Below are 21470 nucleotides of genomic sequence, written 5' to 3'. Positions count from 1 at the left end.
GTTAGCACACTCGGCTCACAATCGAGAGAGCCAGGTTCAATTCCTGGGCGGAGTGGAAAAATTTGGGCGGCTTTTCTGATACCCTACGCCCCTGTCCACCCAGCAGTGAATGGGTACCAGGTATTCATCGGGGGTTGTGTCTCGTCTCCTGGGGTCTGTTCCCTTCTCCTATAATTCCTTCCCCCTCCTGTCTCTATCCGGCATATGACCACAGATGTTGCGCCGACTAAACCAAACTTTCCTTTTCCCCAACTAAACACAAAATACGACGAAAATTCCTTGTAGCTCTAGTTGATATAAAAGGTGGAGGAATTTTAGGAAACTACAGGAAATCTCTTTACTAGTATATCATGTAATGAGTAGAAATAGCGGATCATTGTAGTGGATATGGTTTAGTTTGGGCGATAACAATGACAGAGGGCCAGTCTCACAGTTCCCCATGATGGGTTAGTAAGCTCCCAAACCAATAGCAGAGCCTTCGAAATTTTCTTGTATAGTGTCTGGTGTTTACATTTAAGTTCACAAATTTCATGAAACTATACAGGAAGTCTTGTGTATTTAGTGTGGCATCGAAGACCTCCCCATTTTGGATTGTATGGGATTCTCTAGTTTGGTTCGGGCTGTTACGAAGACACTGTGTTGGACTGTGAAATCGGCACAGAGTGTTGGACTGTCGAACTGGCCCTTAACTCCCCGCAGCAGACTCCCCCTTGACACATTTTTCAGGGCTTCACCAACAACGGCCAGACGACCATCGCCACCCTATATCCCTTGGCGCAGGAGCTCATCGGCCAGCGCACGGGACTCTCTCACAGGGACATACTATTGGCCAACACCATGTACGGCTGCATCGGTGAGTATGATATATAAGTAATTAAGGGGCTACTATTACACTGGGCAAATTTTCCGTGGATCTTCAGTCAAACCACGATTTCCGCTGGCGTGGTTCTCATTTATTACTTGTTATTGCTGCTGATGATGATGGTGAGTAATACCCTCGTCCTTCGGTGAAATCTACCGTAGCTTTGGAAGATCGTGGACGTGCTATGCTGTGGTATACGGTCACTGTTCTTCCCTTAAGTTGTGGCTGCCATTAATATTACTATAATTTACAAAATGAATTGCTTAATCTTCCTATTGATAAAAAAAAGGGGTGTTATTTTGAACGTGTTGGAGTTCTAATTTCCACGTACAATTTTTTTTTTTTCCAGGCAAAAAAACAAGAGTTAAGTGTAAGAGTGCTGAGTTGTAGTTTTCAATCTCCTTGGTAACAGAATAAATTTAATAGAATACAATATGAATTTGTGAAAAATGGTAGTTTCTGATTACTAAATACTTGATGCTCACTTAATGTTCGTTATTTTTCTATGGTATATTGTAAACACGGCCAATTGCTTTTCATCAGTTTTTAGTGCCCTGTTCTCTGCAGTAAAAGTATCTGAATGGATAAATTTTAATTTGAAGTTTATATGTATGATACATCAGTCTTAACCACTTAAATGTGGTTATGCTTTACCATAATTTGATCATTACCTTCAAAGTCTTTTTATGACACACTTGCCATATTTTCTGTGTTACTGCTAAATACAATAACACAAATTGTCCCTAATGTTTGTCAGAGAGGCCTCAGAATTACCCTAAAACTCCGCGCTTCTCTCGCTCCAACCACCCAACATTTTGAGCTGGGCTAAGACACCATCGCTTCTCACATCAACTATTTGTAAAGGTCAAAGAGGGGATCAATCTGGTTTTCATAAGTGTTTTTTAAGGTTCATGGCACAGAAGAAGGGTCAAACTACCACCAGGGCCATAAAACTACCCCTGGAAAGGCCTACAGCTCCTACGAAAGACATGTCAAATATGTGAACTTGGGCGACGAAATGTTTTAAAATACGACCCTAAGCCCCAATGTTTCAAGGTCCTAAATACGCCCCTGGTCTCCAATCATTTACATTCCGCAGCAGTGTTGCCTCTCTGTTTCCAACCAATATTTTCATCCTGACTGCGAGGGGAGGAGGCATGCTATGAAAAAAAAAAAGTCTGTTCAGAGCATGAAGGCGGTTCATGGTGTGGCAGATTCCTGAATTCCCATGAGTGCGGCGCTGCCAGTTCGACCGCCAATTATCAGATTAGCACCGTCTCCCTACCTACCCACCCACAACCCACCTGTATATCTCTCTCTCTCCCTCTCGACCCGGGGGAGGGACCTAAGGAGACACCCCGACCACCACCACCACCACCACTACCACCACCACCACCACCAAAACGTGGCACCATGGGAAAAAATCGTTGGCACATGTCAGAATTTATACAAATCGCTTTTATAATCCTAAACATCGACACTCATTGTTCTATGTAGCTTCCTTTACTATATACATAATATATAAAATATCACTTTCAACTAGCACATGAATGTGAAATAAGAGAGAGACGCATGTACGAAGGTTGATTTGGCAGCATGGCTATAGGTAAACGACGATACCAGCTCCACCCTGAACCGACTTCATGCTCTGAACAGACTATAACTGCATGCCTCCTCCCCTCCGCGGCCTCACACGACTTTGAACTCTTGCTCACCCCTATCCTAGCCAAATCTCTTATGCAAGTGTTAACCAGCATTTTCATTCCTTCGTCCCTCTCTTTGATAATGTCTGGCACAGCCTTCCTTGGTCTGTATTTCCTCCTGTCTGTGACTTGAACTCCTTCCTATACTGAAGGGGGGCTTCGTGGTGCAGTGGTTAGCACACTCGGCTCACAACCGAGAGAGCCCGGGCTCGATTCCCGGGCGGAGTGGAAAAACTCTGGCGGCTTTTCCGATACTCTACGCCCCTGTCCACCCAGCAGTGAATGGGTACCAGGTATTAATCGGGTGTTGTGTCCCGTCTCCTGGGATCTGTTCCCTTCTATAATTCCTCCCCCTTCCTTCCTTTCCAACTTTCCTATACTGAAAAATGAGCACGTTTGCTTACTCGGACTTATTGTAGGAATTTATCTTTTTTACAAATAATGTTTATATCGCTCCTATTTTAACACTCGCCAGGCTTCAACCACCATTACTTTTTCGAACCGTTTCCATCGGCAAAGTATCCATGCACTTACCATGCACTTTGAATTACATGATGAAAAAATCCCATCGCTATAGGTAACAAACATGTATGCATATGGTAAGGTATTAGTATTAAATAATTTGACCGTCAACACCAACTACAATGATCAACGATTTTAATTTTTTCAAAGATAAGTGGCTTGCTGCTTGCGGAGTGGACGCCGACCCTGCCAGAACGGCGGGTTTTATGGAGAAGGCTGCGCTTGTGTGTGTCCCTCGGGCACCTCAGGGCCAACTGTGAGACGGTGACGGGAGACTACTCCGGTGATGGGCCGCCCCTTTGCACACCTTGTCTCTGGAGCTCGCAGAATACTTGTTCTCTTTGTTCCTCTGTAGTGAGGAAGCACCTTACGATCGCTTGGCTCTTGGGATAAAGAGGATAACAGTTCAATCTTCAATTACAGTGTAGTACAAGAATTCCTCATTAAATTATATCTATAGTTCAGCGAACCTTTTTGAAAACTTGGAATGATCCAGTGACTATATTATCGTTCTTTTTCTAGTGGATTATGCAAAATCAGGCTGTTTCGGCATAACTGTTGACACTAAACCTCGTCTTCCACAGACGACTTGACGAATCCCTGCACTGAGAAAGTAACTCAGGAAGGCACCCTCACCTCGCCGGGCTATCCAAGCAACTACCCAAAGAGTGAGTGAGAGAAATTTACATAGATTTACATAGAAAATCAGACCACACAGACCCCATGGTCCAGACTAGGTGGCCTGTCCTTAAACCTAAGTGCTTCTACATTAATCAGATGGCTCCAAAACTTTGCATTTCATCTCTAGTTGATATTAAGTTGAAGGAAGTGACGGTCGAGCTTGTTTTTAAAGGAGTCAATCGTGTTACACTGGACCACTGAAGGCGGGAGCTTATTCCATTCTCGCACTACAACGTTGGTGGAGAAAAGAAGAGGAGAGAGAGAGAGAGAGAGAGAGAGAGAGAGAGAGAGAGAGAGAGAGAGAGAGAGAGAGAGAGAGAGAGAGAGAGAGAGAGAGAGGTTTGTGTGTGTGTGTGCGTGTCTTGTACAGAAGCCAGACACAGTGTGTGTGAGCGGGCTCCCTTTGTGTGGTGTGTTCACCCTCTGTTCCGTTCTCCCTGCCCCGCCAGTCCAGTGCGTCAAGTGGATTGTAGCTCCCGCATGCCACGTGCCCAGAGTGACCTTCTCAGACTTTTACCTGTACGGAGAGAATCCCTACTGCGGATCGACTACAGAGACGTGCTGCTACTTTGATGGCCTGGAGATCAGAACCGACAACTTGTACGACGGTGAAGTGTGAGTATACAGAGACCCTGCTCGCTCTGCCATTTTTTTTTTTTTTTTTTTACGTGTACGCCTGTAGCGCCGGAAGGCTCTCTTGAGGGGCCTGGATGGAAGTCGACCCCAGCTCGTCATGGCGCAGGCAGGTGTTTATAGTGGCGTCATCTTCTCTTGGCTCATGCTGTCCCCGGAACTCGTTCTTGATTCACTTGGACGGTTTCCTCTAGAGTCCGGGTTGATGGGTGGTCTTCAGGACAGCATGTGGGTAGTTTTAAGCCACTCGGCGGTGACTGAAAAATCCGAGGTGGTAGCGTGGGGATTCGAACCCGTGTCGTCCATCACGCGGTGAATGTGGGCCCAGCACGCTACCACTCAGCCACCGCCTACCTGCCCCGTGACGGCGAGCAAGGCTGCCACTGTTACTGTTACAAGGCGTATTCACTTCTAATTATTACGTAACAAGTTTAGTTTGTGATATTCCTTTGTGCCACTAAACTTGCACGATAGTGACCGTTTTTGGACCCTCCTTTTCTTGTATTTGTATCTTTATATTTTATTTTATTTGCATCAACGTGTATTAAAACAACTCTTTTATCACTCATTAATTACTCCATAAATGATCTCACCGTCTCGTATCCCTGGTAGCGTGATCCGGCTTTAAGTTGTTATTGGAGACTGGTGTTCGGGGATAAACAAGGGAAAAAGAAAATATACATTTATTTAAAATTAAATGAAAGTAATTTCCTTACGCAATATTCTATGCTCAGACGATCATAACACTGGCATATTCAGCAATGGATACAACATATGACAAACGACATGCCTTAAACATAATACTACAATATGTGCCCAGTTGTTGCCAATAATAATAACACTCGTCATTCCACAAGCAGTGGTTTGTATCTCTCTGCTTACATCACAATCATTATATACTCTCCTCACAATTCCTAATAACACATTCCTATAGTATAATCTACTACAATTCACGGAAACACCAAATTATACCACACCCAGTGGTTTTACCTTTGCTTTACTTCGCAATAAAATAATCACAATCCTGTCCCACTCACAATCCTACTACACATCTCCTACATTATAATCTCCAGGACAATACAGTCGGTTTCCCTTAGATCCTCGAATTTCTACTCACGATTAAGATCACAACAGCCATTCTCAGCTGAGTGAGTAGAGCAGCTCTGCTTGAAGCGAGAGCAAGGCTCAGTCTGCTTATACCACCGACTTCTAGGTCACATTTTTCTTTGCTTGAGGCGGACCTACATCCTTGACACGCCCTAATTTTCTACATAACCAGTAGCCAATACTTCCTGTCAACAACCATTGGCTCGCTCATTATGTTGTATTGTTTACTTCTCCTGCTATCCGTGATTCACTCTTAAAACACTCCCACAGTGACTTCTCTGTTCAGTTATTCGCTTATACCATGTCGTCACGACTGACGTCACATGTTCAGAGTCTTTTGAATGGTCATCCACACATTCTGACCAAGCCTCCTGGGTATCTGTTTTCTGTATCTGGGTCTGGGTATCTGTTTTCCGTTACCCTCCTCGTTACCCTCCTTGTTAGTGTTTGTCCTATCAGATGTTTACACTGTTGTATATCTGTTACCCTCCTTGTTAGTGTTTTTCCTATCAGATGTTTACACTGTTGTATATCTGTTAATCTTGTTAGTGTTTGTCCTGTCAGATGTTTACACTGTTGTATATCTGTTACCCTCCTTGTTAGTGTTTGTCTATCAGATGTTTACACTGTTGTATATCTGTTACCCTACTTGTTAGTGTTTGTCCTATCAGATGTTTACACTGTTGTATATCTGTTACCCTCCTTGTTAGTGTTTGTCCTATCAGATGTTTACACTGTTGTATATCTGTTACCCTCCTTGTTAGTGTTTGTCCTATCAGATGTTTACACTGTTGTATATCTGTTACCCTCCTTGTTAGTGTTTGTCCTGTCAGATGTTTACACTGTTGTATATCTGTTACCCTCCTTGTTAGTGTTTGTCCTGTCAGATGTTTACACTGTTGTATATCTGTTACCCTCCTTGTTAGTGTTTGTCCTGTCAGATGTTTACACTGTTGTATATCTGTTACCCTCCTTGTTAGTGTTTGTCCTGTCAGATGTTTACACTGTTGTATATCTGTTACCCTCCTTGCTAGTGTTTGTCCTGTCAGATGTTTACGCCTGTGTTGTTATGGTCATTCTTCTGTTTGTTCGTTTTCTGGGTCCCGACACCGTGACCACTCAAGCTCTTCCAATCCTCGGCAGGTATTGTGGCACGGACATCACTGCAGGCCAGACCTTCACTGGAACCGGTCAAGAGATGGTTTTATACTTCAGGGCGATAAGTAATAATATTCGCAGGGGATGGTCTGCCCAACTCACCTTTGTGCCGCAACCGGGATGCACGTAAGTGACAAAAAAAAGAGGGATGGGAGAGTCTCAGGACCAGTGAAGAGTAGAATCACCCTTCTGCGTTGTATCTTCATCAGCCTGTGTTTATTCGTAGATCGCAAAAATTTTACATCCTAACGATTCCTTTATTTTTTTTTCTTCAGAACCACCACTGCAGACACCTCCACCACCACCACCACCACAGCAACAACAACCACCACTACAGAACCTACCACCACCACCACCACAGCAACAACCACCACTACAGAACCCACCACCACAGCAACAACCACCACTACAGAACCCACCACCACCACCACCACAGCAACAACCACCACTACAGAACCCACCACCACCACCACCACAGCAACAACCACCACTACAGAACCCACCACCACAGCAACAACCACCACTACAGAACCCACCACCACAGCAACAACCACCACTACAGAACCCACCACCACAGCAACAACCACCACTACAGAACCCACCACCACACTACAGAACCCACCACCATCACAGCAACAACCACCACCACCACCACCAGCCCACCACCACCTAGATGTTTAATTCAGGCTGTCAACGGAGTGTTCTACTGGTCCTCCCCCGGCTTCGGCATCACCAACTACCCGAATAACTTCAACTGCGCAGTGCGAGGATTTTCGGCATGTGCCTTACTTTTCTGGCCGTGGTGGGCGAGGCAAGTAATAGCTCATTCCAGCGTCACAAGGCGTCCATGATATTACGAGACATGATATTCTATACCAGAGGAGAAGAAAGCCGAGTTAGGGCCGCTTTCACAGTCACTTTGTTTGTTTTTATCGTTACCAATGGCAGAGATCGACGCTATAGTTTTCCACGTGAAACTATCCTATGGGGTAGTGGCGGCTGCAGAGGAAGCGAGAGGTGTTAAGAGTGGGTGGCAAGGTGCGGGGCTAGGCTAACCCCGCAGCCGCCACTACCCCATCGGCCAGTTTTACGTGGAAATACTATAGCGCGATCGCCGCCATTGGTAACGATCAAAACAAACAAAGTGACTGTGAAAGCGGCCCTCAGTGCACTGCCTAAGATCATTGTTCTGTCTGCAGTTCCTATTCGCTTGCGTTTCCATTTTATTGATCAAATCAAGAATTACTGTTATAAAACGCCTTGACGCTGATCATATCTAAGTAGTCAGGGCATACACTATATATCTCTCGCATTTCCTGGAAGCTGAGAAGATGGCGCCACTATAAACACTTGCCTGCGCCATGACGGGATGGGGTCGAGTACCATCCAGGCCCCTCAGGCAAGCCTACCGGCGCTATAGGCGTACACGTAAAAAAATAAAAATAAAATAAAAAGACTTTCAAATAAGAAAGTGCATTTTACACACACACACACACACACACACACACACACACACACACACACACACACACACACAATCAAGAGGAGGGTATCAGGACACCTCTTCTCACGTAATTGACTGCTCTTTCGGCCACCTCTTCGGACTCTTTACAGGAGCAGCGAGTAGCGGGCTAATTTTTTTTTTATTGTTTCCTTTTTTGTGTGCCCTTGTGCTGTCTCCTTTCCTGTAAACACACACACACACACACACACACACACACACACACACACACACACACACACACACACACACAGCTAGTTATATATCCTCGAAACACGCCACTAACAATATGACTCAGGCAGTTCACAAAGTGTCCACAATAATAATTCCACTCGACGTAGTAGTGGAGTGATAAAAGGTGCCACGTTATTTTTGTAGCAAACCCGTATACAGGCAAACGAGTCAGGGCTTATTGAAGTGTTCCTTTGCCTGTTCAGACGAGATCCATGTTGACGCTGAAACTGGAAACGTTCACGCTGCAGAGAGCCAGGAGAAGGAGATGCGTGGATGGCGTCGAGTTAACATTCTTGTACAATCGAACGAGAACGTGAGTAGCGTGTGTGGTTTGTTGCTTGAGTGACTAAAGGTGTGAGTGTGTATGTTTAAGATGTACAGTAACAGGTGATGCCTTATACAGCGGAAAAGTTGGAAAGTTTCGTTTAGTCGGCGCAACATCTGTGGTCATATGACGGAGAGAGACAGGAGGGGGAAGGAGTTATAGGAGAAGGCAACATCTGTATTCATATACCGGAGAGAGACAGGAGGGGGAAGGAGTTATAGGAGAAGGCAACATCTGTGGTCATATACCGGAGAGAGACAGGAGGGGGAAGGAATTATAAAGGCAACATCTGTGGTCATATGCCGGAGAGAGACAGGAGGGGGAAGGAATTATAGGAGAAGGCAACATCTGTGGTCATATGCCGGAGAGAGACAGGAGGGGGAAGGAATTATAAAGGCAACATCTGTGGTCATATACCGGAGAGAGACAGGAGGGGGAAGGAATTATAGGAGAAGGCAACATCTGTGGTCATATGCCGGAGAGAGACAGGAGGGGGAAGGAATTATAGGAGAAGGCAACATCTGTGGTCATATGCCGGAGAGAGACAGGAGGGGGAAGGAATTATAGGAGAAGGCAACATCTGTGGTCATATACCGGAGAGAGACAGAGGGGGAAGGACTATTAGGAGAAGGCAACATCTGTGGTCATATACCGGAGACAGACAGGAGGGGGAAGGAATTATAAAAGGCAACATATGTGGTCATATGCCGGAGAGAGACAAGAGGGGGAAGGAGTTATAGAAGGGAACATCTGTGGTCATATGCCGGAGAGAGACAGGAGGGGGAAGGAATTATAGGAGAAGGGAACATCTGTGGTCATATGCCGGAGAGAGACAGAAGGGGGAAGGAATTATAGGAGAAGGGAACATCTGTGGTCATATGCCGGAGAGAGACAGGAGGTGGAAGGAATTATAGGAGAAGAGAACATCTGTGGTCATATGCCGGAGAGAGACAGAAGGGGGAAGGAATATTAGGAGAAGGCAACATCTGTGGTCATATACCGGAGACAGACAGGAGGGGGAAGGAATTATAAAAGGCAACCTCTGTGGTCATATGCCGGAGAGAGACAGAGGGTGAAGGAATATTAGGAGAAGGCAACATCTGTGGTCATATTTTTTTTTTTTTTTTACAGCAAAGGAGACAGTTCAAGGGCACACAAAAAGCAAACATTAATAAAAAAAAAGCCCGCTACTCACTGCTCCTAAAAAGATTCCAAAGAGGTGGCCGAAAGATAGGTCAGTTTCGGGAGGAGAGGTGTCCTGATACCCTCCTCTTGAAAGAGTATAAGTCGTAGGCAGGAGGAAATACAGATGAAGGAAGATTGTTCCAGAGTTTACCAGCGTGAGGGATGAAAGAGTGAAGATGCTGGTTAACTCTTGCATAAGGGGTTTGGACAGTATAGGGATGAGCATGAGTAGAAAGTCGAGTGCAGCGGGGCCGCGGGAGGGGGGGAGGCATGCAGTTAGCAAGTTCAGAAGAGCAGTCAGCGTGGAAATATCGATAGAAGATAGAAAGAGAGGCAACATTGCGGCGGAATTTAAGAGGTAGAAGACTATCAGTATGAGGAGGAGAGCTGATGAGACGAAGAGCCTTAGCCTCCACTCTGTCCAGAAGAGCTGTGTGAGTGGAGCCCCCCCACACATGAGATGCATACTCCATACGAGGGCGGACAAGGCCCTTGTATATGGACAGCAACTGTGCAGGGGAGAAGAACTGGCGGAGACGGTACAGAACGCCCAGCCTCGAGGAAGCTGATTTAGTAAGAGATGAGATATGAAGTTTCCAGTTGAGATTTTGAATTAAGGATAGACCGAGAATGTTTAGTGTTGAGGAAGGTGATAGCTGGGTGTTGTCAAAGGATAGGGGATAGTTGTTTGGAAGATTGTGTCGAGTGGATAGGTGGAGAAACTGTGTTTTTGAGGCGTTGAAGGACACCAGGTTCTTCTTGCCCCAATCGGAAATAATAGTAAGGTCTGAGGCTAAGCGTTCTGCAGTCTCCAGCCTTGAGTCGTTAAGTTCCTGAAGGGTGGGTCTTCTATTAAAAGAAGTTGAATAATGCAGAGAGGAATCATCGGCGTAGGAATGGATAGGACAGTTCGTTTTGGAAAGAAGATCATCAACGAACAACAGAAAAAGAGTGGGAGATAGGACAGAACCCTGTGGGACACCACTGTTAATAGATTTAGGGGAAGAACAGTGACCGTCTACCACGGCAGAAATAGAACGGTCAGAAAGGAAACTGGAGATAAAGGTACAGAGAGAAGGATAGAAACCGTAGGAGGGTAGTTTAGAAAGCAAAGATTTGTGCCAGACCCTATCAAAAGCTTTTGATATGTCCAGCGCAATAGCAAAAGTTTCACCGAAACGGCTAAGAGAGGATGACCAAGAGTCAGTTAAGAAGGCTAGGAGATCACCAGTAGAACGCCCCTTGCGGAACCCATACTGGCGATCAGATAGAAGGTCAGAAGTGGAAAGGTGCTTTTGAATCTTCCGGTTAAGGATTGATTCAAAAGCTTTAGATAGACAAGAAAGTAAAGCAATAGGACGGTAGTTTGAGGGATTGGAGCGGTCACCCTTCTTAGGTACAGGCTGTATGAAGGCATACTTCCAGCAAGAAGGAAAGGTAGATGTTGACAGGCAGAGGCGAAAGAGTTTGACCAGGCAGGGTGACAGCACGGAGAGAGACAGCAGGGGGAAGGAATTATAGGAGAAGGGAACATCTGTGGTCATATGCCTGAGAGAGACAGGAGGGGGAAGGAGTTATAGGAGAAGGGAACATCTGTGGTCATATGCCTGAGAGAGACAGGAGGGGGAAGGAGTTATAGGAGAAGGGAACATCTGTGGTCATATGCCGGAGAGAGACAGGAGGGGGAAGGAGTTATAGGAGAAGGGAACATCTGTGGTCATATGCCTGAGAGAGACAGGAGGGGGAAGGAGTTATAGGAGAAGGGAACATCTGTGGTCATATGCTGGAGAGAGACAGGAGGGGGAAGGAGTTATAGGAGAAGGCAACATCTGTGGTCATATGCTGGAGAGAGACAGGAGGGGGAAGGAGTTATAGGAGAAGGGAACATCTGTGGTCAAATGCTGGAGAGAGACAGGAGGGGGAAGGAGTTATAGAAGGGAACATCTGTGGTCATATGCCGGAGAGAGACAGGAGGGGGAAGGAATTATAGGAGAAGGGAACATCTGTGGTCATATGCCGGAGAGAGACAGGAGGGGGAAGGAGTTATAGGAGAAGGGAACATCTGTGGTCATATGCCGGAGAGAGACAGGAGGGGGAAGGAGTTATAGGAGAAGGGAATAGACCCCAGGAGACGGAACACAACCCCCAATTAATACCTGGTACCCATTCACTGCTGGGTGGACAGGGGCGTAGGGTATCGGAAAAGCCGCCCAAATTTTTCAACTCCGCCCGGGAATCGAACCCGGGCTCTCTCGATTGTGACCCGAGTGTGCTAACCACTGCACCACGAAGCCCCCCTTATACAGCGGCAGGTAAGGGTAGGTGTCAAGGGATGGTCCGTTTGTTTAATGGGTAGTTGTTGCATTAGTGTGTTAATAGAATGGTTGGGCGTTTTGTACCTCGACACGGAGAGTTATGGGGAGGTTTATAAATGGATGAAGGGCTTTAATAAGGGAGACATTCATAAGGTTTTGTTGGTAAGAGAACCGGGTAGGACCCGAAGTAATAGGTTTAAACTTTATAAATTCAGATTCAACAGGGACATAGGCAAAAATTGGTTTACTAACAAGGTGGTGGATGAGTGGAATAGGCTTAGCAGTCATGTGGTGAGTGCCAATACAATTGTCACATTCAAAAATAGATTAGATAAATTCATGGACAGCGATATTAGGTGGGGTTAGATTCACGGGAGCTTAGGTTCAAAGGAGCTGCCTTGTACAGGCCTACCGGCTCTTGCAGACTCCTGCGTTCTTATGTTCTTATGTTCTTATATTAAGGAGGAAGAGCGACGTGGGTTTCCATACTTAATTCACATGTTTGGTTGGCAACGAGTAGATGGGAACGATGCCCAGCGTTACCAGATTACCGTACGCATAGCATTGTATTTTCCTGTTTCTGGCCCATAAATATTGCAAAAAAAAGAGCATCAATGATTACCGATTTTAACGATAATTATAAATGCATATCGTTATCTTTGTGGGTACGATAGTTTTTGGTCAGAAATCGGCAAAAACAATACGCCAAGTACGAAAATCTGGTAACGTTGACGATGCCACTACAGACGACGCTGGGTAGGCGGTGGCTGAGTGGTAGCGTGGTGGGCCCACATTCACCGCGGGATGGACGACGCGAGTTCGAATCCCCACGCTACCACCTCGGATTTTTCAGTCACCGCCGAGTGGCTTAAAGCTACCCACATGCTGTCCTGAAGACCACCCATCAACCCGGACTCTAGAGGAAACCGTCCAAGTGAATCAAGAACGAGTTCCGGGGGCAGCATGAGCCAAGAGAAGATGGCGCCACTATAAACACTTGCCTGCGCCATAACGGGCTGGGGCCGAACACCATCCAGGCCCCTCAAGCGAGCCTACCGGCGCTATAAGCGTAGACGTAAAAAAAACAAAAAATCTATAACCTTGTTCTTAATTTAATCACCAGGTTGTGTGGATCTCGATCAGGGAGAGTTTTTACATCGCCATCTTTCAATTTCAACGCGAGATTCTTCACCAACCCCAAGAGGACCTATCAGGGCTACAACATCTCCTTCACGCCTGCAACCACAAGTTGTCACCAGGTAAGGAACGTTGTGGATTTATCTGAACTTCTCCGGCAATACACAACTGTGCTGCTTGCTAAGTTGTCACCAGGTAAAGGGACTAGGGCCGTATTTGAAAACATTTCGTCGCCCAAGTTCACATATTTGACAAGGCTTTCGTATGAGTTAGGGCATTTCCAGGAGTAGTTTTTTTTACCCTGGTGGTAGTTTGACCCTTCCCCAGTAGCATGAGCCTAAGGAACCACTCATTAGAACCCGACTGACACCTTTTTTGACCTTTAGAAAGAGTTGATGTGAGAAGTGAAACTGTCTTATAATACCACCCTATTACACTGGGCAGATTTTCCGTGGATCTTCAGTCAAACCACGATTTCCGCTGGCGTGGTTCTCATATTTCCGTGGTTATCTGACGTGTACACGATCTTCCAAAGCTACGGAAGATTTCACCGAAGGAAAACGGTATTACTCACCATCATCATCATCAACTATAACACGAAACAAATAAGAACCACGCCAGCGGAAATCGTGGTTTGACTGAAGATCCACGGAAAATTTGCCCACCGTAATAGTAGCCCCTTAAGGAACATTGTGGATTTATCTGAGCTTCGCTACCTCGGCAATATACAACTGTGCTGCTTGCTAAGTTGAGATTCTCGCCAGATGGACATACTGACAGTAGATGTATAATATTATCCATTGTATATATTTTTTTGTGTTTAATAATAGTAAGATAAATTATGGAACATAGTTTGTATTTGAATTCGACCCATCGTACAAGCACATACGAGAGCTGCTTATAATCCCTGCTCGATGCACCGTCAAGCCTGGTATCATAATCACAATGGTATCCATCCACAGATAATCACGGCAGCTGTTGGTCAGACTGGCACAATAACTTCCCCTCCAGCAGAAAAATACTGCGAATACCGAATCCAGGTAAAAACTGATGTAACACAAGAAAGGTATTAGTGTGTGTCTCTCTCCACAACACTGCCACTCCTGCGGGGGTGTCGACAAGAGATTTGTTTGGTCATGTCTTCTATTTTCATCAGACCTTATCCCGTCCGCTGCGATTGGCACGAATTTGGCCTTCACTGGTAGCCTGGTAAAACATACTCCCAGGTCTTTCTCTGCCTCTGTGGTGGATAGTCGAGTGTTTCCCATGTGGTATTGGTGTGCTGGATATCCCTTCACTGGTAGCCTGGTAACATATAGTCCCAGGTCTTTCTCTGCCTCTGTGGTGGATAATGGAGTGTTTCCCATGTTGTATTGGTATGCTGGATATCCCTTCACTGGTAGCCTGGTAACATACACTCCCAGGTCCTTCTCTGCCTCTGTGGTGGATAGTGAAGTGTTTCCCATGTGGTATTGGTGTGCTGGATATCTCTTCACTGGTAGCCTGGTAACATACACTCCCAGGTCCTTCTCTGCCTCTGTGGTGGATAGTGGAGTGTTTCCCATGTGGTATTGGTGTGCTGGATATCCCTTCACTGGTAGCCTGGTAACATATAGTCCCAGGTCTTTCTCTGCCTCTGTGTTGGATAGTGGAGTGTTTCCCATGTGGTATTGGTGTGCTGGATATCCCTTCACTGGTAGCCTGGTAACATACACTCCCAGGTCTTTCTTTGCCTCTGTGTTGGATAGTGGAGTGTTTCCCATGTGGTATTGGTGTGCTGGATATCCCTTCACTGGTAGCCTGGTTACATACACTCCCAGGTCTTTCTCTGCCTCTGTGGTGAATAGTGGAGTGTTTCCCATGTGGTATTGGTGTGCTGAATATCCCCTCCCAAGATGCAGGACCTTACATTTTTCTTCATTGAATTGTAGCAGCCAGTTTTTGTTCCATTCCTGTAGCTTGGTGAGGTCTTCTGGTAGGAAATCCGCATTCAAGGGGTTAAAACAATCACCACCAACTCCACAAAAGATTACATTAAACTTGAGTCCTCCACACGTACTATGCGCTTGCTTCCTCCAACACTCCAGTGATTTATAACATTATCACTTGCTCATCCCCCCTTCAAACACCCATTTTTCTTCGAGCAGGTCGCCAGTGAAACATCAGAGGCCCGTTCCATATCTACCTCTAAGCTAACGCAACTCTTTTCTTCTTTCTTTTTTTTTTTGTCCAAAGGCTCCTTCTGGAAGTCGCGTGCAGGTCGACGAAGTTACATCTAGGATTCGAGGGACAAGGAACTGTGCAATTGACTGGCTTCTGCTGAACGGGAGGAGTGAGAGGATGTACCCGCCAGACACCAGCTTAATTATCTGCGGCAAGAGGGTAGTGTCTTCACCTCTGACATCCGAGACCAATGAGATGTACGCAGCTTATCAAGGCACCAGGAGGAGAAGCCGCGGTGTCACTATCAAGTATACCGTCATCTAAGTCAAACGTTCCTTGATTTTCTCGCTCACTCCGTGGACGATGCAATCACTACTCCAATGTATCTGTACGGGCACGAATTCATTATTACACCTGCGACCCTTTCAGTTTACCTCTTGCCCACGATGTTTCTTTGTTTAAAATCATATCACTGGTAAGCCAAGTCAGCTGATAAACGAGGAACAGTAGCATCCTTATAGTGTTCTACAATAACCGCCCCAAGAAAATAAATATATGCAGCAGCTTCATGTATCATTCATACCCTCTCTCTCTCTCTCTCTCTCTCTCTCTCTCTCTCTCTCTCTCTCTCTCTCTCTCTCTCCCGTGTCATTGCAGACATGCTAGTGTTATGCACAGAAATTTACTGATCACGTGAGTGCCGGCTACGTCGTTTTTTCCGTATTGTCTGCAAAGTTTGTTTTTATAGCAAGGGAGGAAGCTCAAGAAAAAAAGCCCGCTAGAACCTGCTCAAATGACAACAACAACAACAACAACAACAACAACAACAACAACAACAACAACAATAACGCTACAACCAGAAGACGAACATGAAAAAAAAATAAACGAAGAAAAAGAAGAAAAAGAGGAAATGGAAGACAAAGAACAAAAAAAATAGAAACAAAAGCAAAAAAACTATAAAAAAACAAAAAAACAAGAACAAGAAACATATATATGGTGGAGAAGATGAGGAACAACAAGAAAGGTAAATGAAGGATACGAAGAACAACGGATAAAGAAGAACAAAAAACAAGAACGGAGAAAGAAGATAAGGACAACAACAACTTGAGATTCAGAGGGAAAATAATGAGAGGCCAGGAGAGAGGTCAACTTCGAAAGGAGAGATGTCACGATAATCTCCTCTTCAAAGAGCTAAAGTTGTAGGCAGGAGGAAATACAGGCGAGGGAAGGCTGTTCCAGAGATTACCAGCGGAAGAGATGAAAAAACAAAGATGGGAATTTGACAGACAAGGGATGAGGAGATAGGAGAAGACAGACTGGGTACAGATTACAAGAGTCAGACAGGGATGTGTCCTGTCGCCAGACTTCTTTTCTCTATACGATCAACGAGTGATAGGAAAATTGGAAGATATGGATGGAATTTTAATTGGAGGTAGAAATGTTAACAATATAAAGTATGTAGACGACACTGTACTTTTGGCTGACTCAGAGGAGAAACTACAAGCACTGGTGTACAGGATACAGGAGAGCTGTGAGCGAAAAGGGCTAAAAATCAATGCCAGTAAAACAGTGGTTATTGTGGTTACAAAGAAAAAGTAAATTTCGAGTGGGGATACGGATTGGTGAAAGGCTTATTGAGCAAGTATAAAAATTTAATTACCTTGGGAGCATGATTAGTGAAGACGGAGAAAGTGAGAAGGAAATAGGCAGGAGATTATGTATAGCAAAGACGGCATTCGGAAATATGAGGAAACTGCTGAATAATTTGAGTATGAATATGGAAATGCGATTGGGATTATTAAAATGTTTTGTGTGGTCAACTTTACTATATGGTTGCGAAACATGGACAATCATAGCAAATACAAAGAAAAAGATAGACGCAGCGGAAATGTGTTTTTAAGGAGAATGTTGAGAATTCCCTGGACAGACAGTGTGACAAACCAGGAAGTTCTGCAAAGAGCAGCAGTAGATAGGCAATTAATGAAAAGTATAAGAGGGCGACAACTAAAGTTTCTGGGTCATGTGCTAAGAAGGAGAGGACTAGAAAGTGACTGCTTGCTTGGAAGAGTGGAAGGAAGAGGAGCAAGAGGACGTCAAAGAATTAAATTTATGGATAGCCTGCTACAAGACATGGATGGAAGACACAGTGTGGCAGAAGTTATGAGAATGGCTGATGATGGGGAGAGATAGAGGTCCGTGATCGCCGACGTCACAAGACTGGCACCTCGGTAAAGGTAAAGGACGCACCGTAAGCCTTCTAAGCAGTGGCGTACCGAGGGGGGGGGGGTGACATGCCCCCCCCCCCCCTTTTGCAAAGAAACATAATAATGAATAAATAAATGTTACGGGAAAATAATAGGAATATGTATATTAGTATTACGATTACGAATGTGTGTGTGTGTGTGTGTGTGTGTGTGTGTGTGTGTGTGTGTGGAGTTGAGAGCTCAGTGGCACCGAGTGACCGAGTTATTTCCCCTTTGGTTTTGTTTTGAGTTAATGGTAGGATATAAGGTTTGCTCTGAGTGAAAAAAAAGTAAGGCGTTAAATGATGGGCTCATAAAATTGTGTGTAGAGTGCGATGTCAAGCTGTCAACTGGCGGACGGGTGTTTGTAGCGGGTGACAGGAAGAAGAGGAATACGAGATTGGGATGGCTCTGGCAGAGAGAGAGAGAGAGCACGAAAGTCGTAAGTGTGCCTTCTCTCCTTCTTGCCTCTCAAATTTACTTGATTTTAGGTGTAAGGTGCAGTCAAAGTGATTGGAGGACTATATAATTATACTGTAGAGGCACCAAGTGAACTTGTCTGGTGACAGTGGTGAGTATGAAATATAATTCTGTATTATGACGGGGAGAGTGGCAGGCGACGCGAGACGCGTATGGGACCTGTAAGGTCGACCTTTGCCGCTATATTACCACCTTTAATGACCGTTTTGTGCTTGACAGTGGACAGTGTAGAGTGGCTGAGTGACTATTGTATGTTCAGCACCTGAACAATGGAGCTGCTGAGTTGAATAAGAGCAGGTGATCTATTCTGAGAAACATTCATTGACGACGTAGGCTCACATAGCCTATTCATGTTATCCGTATAATATTTTCTGACCACAAATTTCAAATTTCTGAAAATTATGATTGATAGATTTCATTTTCTGTTTATGTAGTACTTTTTTACTGTAGCGTGTGTCATTCCTTGAATTCCCGCAGGCTTGGGATTTGTGCCTTTCCATTCTTTACATATTTCCTCCTTGGTCACAAAACGCTTCACGTACGTACTCTAACTGGTGTAGGAAAGTCACCACTGACTCGGCTGATGCCCCGGATAGTTCAGTTAATCAGGTAGGTAAATAATGAAATAATGATTAAGAATAATTACTGCAGAACACGTTAGGTGAAGAATCAGCAGCCAAGCCTAATCTAAAGCAATAAGTGACCCAGGTTTTCTCATGAGTTTGGAAGTGCTCACCTCAGTTCTAAGTGTCACTAAACCCTTGCCAGAAAAGATGCAGGGGTCACAACAAGAACTGATAATGCTCTTGGAAGTGTACAGAGCTGCATAGATGCATTTCAGTCCTATCGTGATGGAAATAAGTTCAACCAACTTTTTGCCCAAGCTGAGGAAAGGTACGGAAGCCAGAAGCCTTGAACAATCAGTGGTCATCAGAAACATAATTAAGGCTAACCCTCCAACAGCAAATGGCATGCTCCTTCCTTCTCCTTTGTTGTTTTACTTGCAACAATAAACTATATCAATCAATCATCAATCATAGGAGTACTATCGAAGAGCTATTTTTCTCCCATTTTCGGACACTGCTATAGCACAACTCAGGGAAAGGTTTGCATCTGAATACATTAGGAGTTTTTGTTGGGAAATCTAAGTATCGTTAGTTTTGTGGGTGGGACATTTTTTAGCCTGAAATCGGGAAAAATAAGCAGCTGAGTACGACACTTTGGCAACGTTGCGAGTAGCGTTGCCATATTGTCGTACTCAGAACATCGCATTTTCCTGTTTCTGACCCATAACAACTGCAGATAAACATCGATAATTAACCATCTGAACTCTAATTGTGAATGTATATCGTTATCAGTGTTGCCTCGACAGTTTTGGGCCTCAAGCAGAAGAAAAAATTATGCCTAGTACGACAATATGGTAACTTGCGAGCGACGATGCGAGTCAGTGCTCCGTCCACCACCATCGAGGCAGGATGTACGGCGGTGCTCTCCCTCCTCCTCCACCTCCTGAGTATTCCTGGCGGGCAGCGATGAGCAAGCAGAAGAGACAACGCCTTCTTCTTCTACTTCATGATGGCCAAGAAACCCGAAGTAGAGAAGCGGCTCAAGAGAAAGGTGGATATGGCCAAGCTGGTGACGGCGGAGTGGCAGGTGAGGTACCGCATGGCACTCACTGGTTCCTCCTTTATTCTTCCCTCCCTCCTTCCTTCCCCCGTGCCTGTCTTATCTAGGAATGCTTATCTAGGAATAAATAGTGGGGAATTAAGAGGACTTCTTATGATGCCCCCCACCTCTTAGGACTAGTTAGCCAGTATCTTAGTTAATCAAATCAAGGCGTCTGTCATAACGCGCTTTAAAAGTGGCTATTGTTGGGGCAGTTACCACACACTCATTGTCATCAGGGTTGTGTGGGCTGCCGGGTGCTCTAAGGGCGATTAGGCGAGGTGTGGCACTGTTACGTAAGACTTGCAATCGAGCTTCAAGGGTTCGTGGCAGCGCTGACGTGCTTACCTAGCGAAGATAGAGTTGGACTGGGGTGCTGAAGGGGACCGTGCCATCTAGTGGCTGGAGGGGGCCCGGGCCCATATAAGCTAAAATATCAAAATATTCAAATAATACACATTGGCATGGGTTAAGTCCAGGGGCCCATGTGTCATGCCCCGGGATTTTCTTTTTCTATTTCCTCTATTTCCCAACACGTCCTCTGCTTGTATCGAAACACACGAGAAATTAATCAAGACAAGGTGAGGGTATTCGCCGGCTGCCTGGCATTGAACCAACGTGACGGGAGAGCCACTCCTTACCGAGTCGGCCAAAGAGGTACCCCGCTAGCTAAGTGGGTTATGGGAGGCTCGTTCATCAGGCCTTGTCGCCGCACTACACATGTACCTTGGGGGGCCCATGTGCCATTGACAATTAACATAGCATATCAGTTGTGATCAATATTGAAAATTTAATGAATTAAAATATGTGGGTCCTGCAGAGCACTTCGGCGGAAGTGGGACCAGATAAATAAGAAATACGAGTAAGTACATTGGCACACGGGCATATAGGCTAGTCCGATCCTGAGTGAAGATGCTTACCCAGTGAAGGTATAAGAGGCAAGAGAGTCATAAGGGCCTGGTGCCTCTTCTCTGTTTCTGTTCAGCCTCAACCTGGTCATATCTGTTCTTAACCCGGTGGTGGCAGCGGGGATCATGTTTCTTAAAGGACGCTCTAAGCGAATTAATGAGAAAAAATCATCACTCGTGCAAACCATTTCATAATATATATCAACTCATTTGTGATCAGTTTATGCTTCATCTATTTTGGGGGGGTTATGTCATGGCAAAAATTTGGCCCGTTGCTGGTACACGGTAAAGCCACAAATTTCGCCTGTCGCTGCTACCGGGTTAAACATATTCACACTAGTGCTGGTGATTACATGTTCAGTGAGGCTGTTCCACTTGTTAGTAATCCTCAGGGTTGGCATTAAAAAACCCACCCAAAAACACACAAAAATAAACCCAGCCAGCCAGGCAGGGAACTCACAGGCACAGGTGGGCAGCACAAGTCTGAAAAGATACACTACACAAAATGCTTGCTTGCACCCCTGACTCCCAGTGGCACCAACCAACACCTGCCATTATTATTGTATCAGAATATTGGTAAACATTAGAAAAAAAATGCATTTCATATGTTACACTCCCATTGAAAATTATGATATGTTTTTCTACACA

General features: G+C 45.2%; 2 protein-coding genes across 2 annotated transcripts in view; both read left to right on the top strand.

Moving 5' to 3' along the window:
* Positions 1-7993, top strand: part of LOC127001058 (protein SpAN-like) — a 32414-nt gene extending 24421 nt beyond the window's left edge. The window contains exons 6-11 of the mRNA XM_050865228.1: positions 727-853; positions 3672-3755; positions 4218-4383; positions 6652-6792; positions 6942-7268; positions 7990-7993. Of these exons, the coding sequence (XP_050721185.1) occupies positions 727-853; positions 3672-3755; positions 4218-4383; positions 6652-6792; positions 6942-7268; positions 7990-7993 (849 nt within the window). The remainder of the gene's footprint in view (positions 1-726; positions 854-3671; positions 3756-4217; positions 4384-6651; positions 6793-6941; positions 7269-7989) is intronic.
* Positions 7994-8609: 616 nt separating this feature from the next.
* Positions 8610-16090, top strand: LOC127001171 (uncharacterized). The gene is made up of 4 exons (XM_050865386.1): positions 8610-8714; positions 13350-13485; positions 14326-14403; positions 15599-16090. The coding sequence occupies exons 1-4, from the start codon at positions 8614-8616 to the stop codon at positions 15848-15850; spliced, it is 567 nt and encodes a 188-aa protein (XP_050721343.1). The 5' UTR covers positions 8610-8613; the 3' UTR covers positions 15851-16090.
* Positions 16091-21470: the final 5380 nt, after the last annotated feature.

The sequence above is a fragment of the Eriocheir sinensis genome, chromosome 20 (assembly GCF_024679095.1).
Source record: "Eriocheir sinensis breed Jianghai 21 chromosome 20, ASM2467909v1, whole genome shotgun sequence".
NCBI lineage: Eukaryota > Metazoa > Arthropoda > Malacostraca > Decapoda > Varunidae > Eriocheir > Eriocheir sinensis.
Note: the sequence above shows the minus strand (reverse complement) of the source record. Positions and strands in the feature narration are given on the sequence as shown.

What these genes read in the sequence shown, in the direction of transcription:
- LOC127001171 (XM_050865386.1), top strand. Translation starts at nt 8,614, where the DNA reads ATGTTGACGCTGAAACTGGAAACGTTCACGCTGCAGAGAGCCAGGAGA. An exon ending in CAACCACAAGTTGTCACCAG is followed by an intron (nt 13,486 to 14,325) that starts GTAAGGAACGTT and finishes ATCCATCCACAG; the next exon opens with ATAATCACGGCAGCTGTTGG. An exon ending in ACTGCGAATACCGAATCCAG is followed by an intron (nt 14,404 to 15,598) that starts GTAAAAACTGAT and finishes TTTTGTCCAAAG; the next exon opens with GCTCCTTCTGGAAGTCGCGT.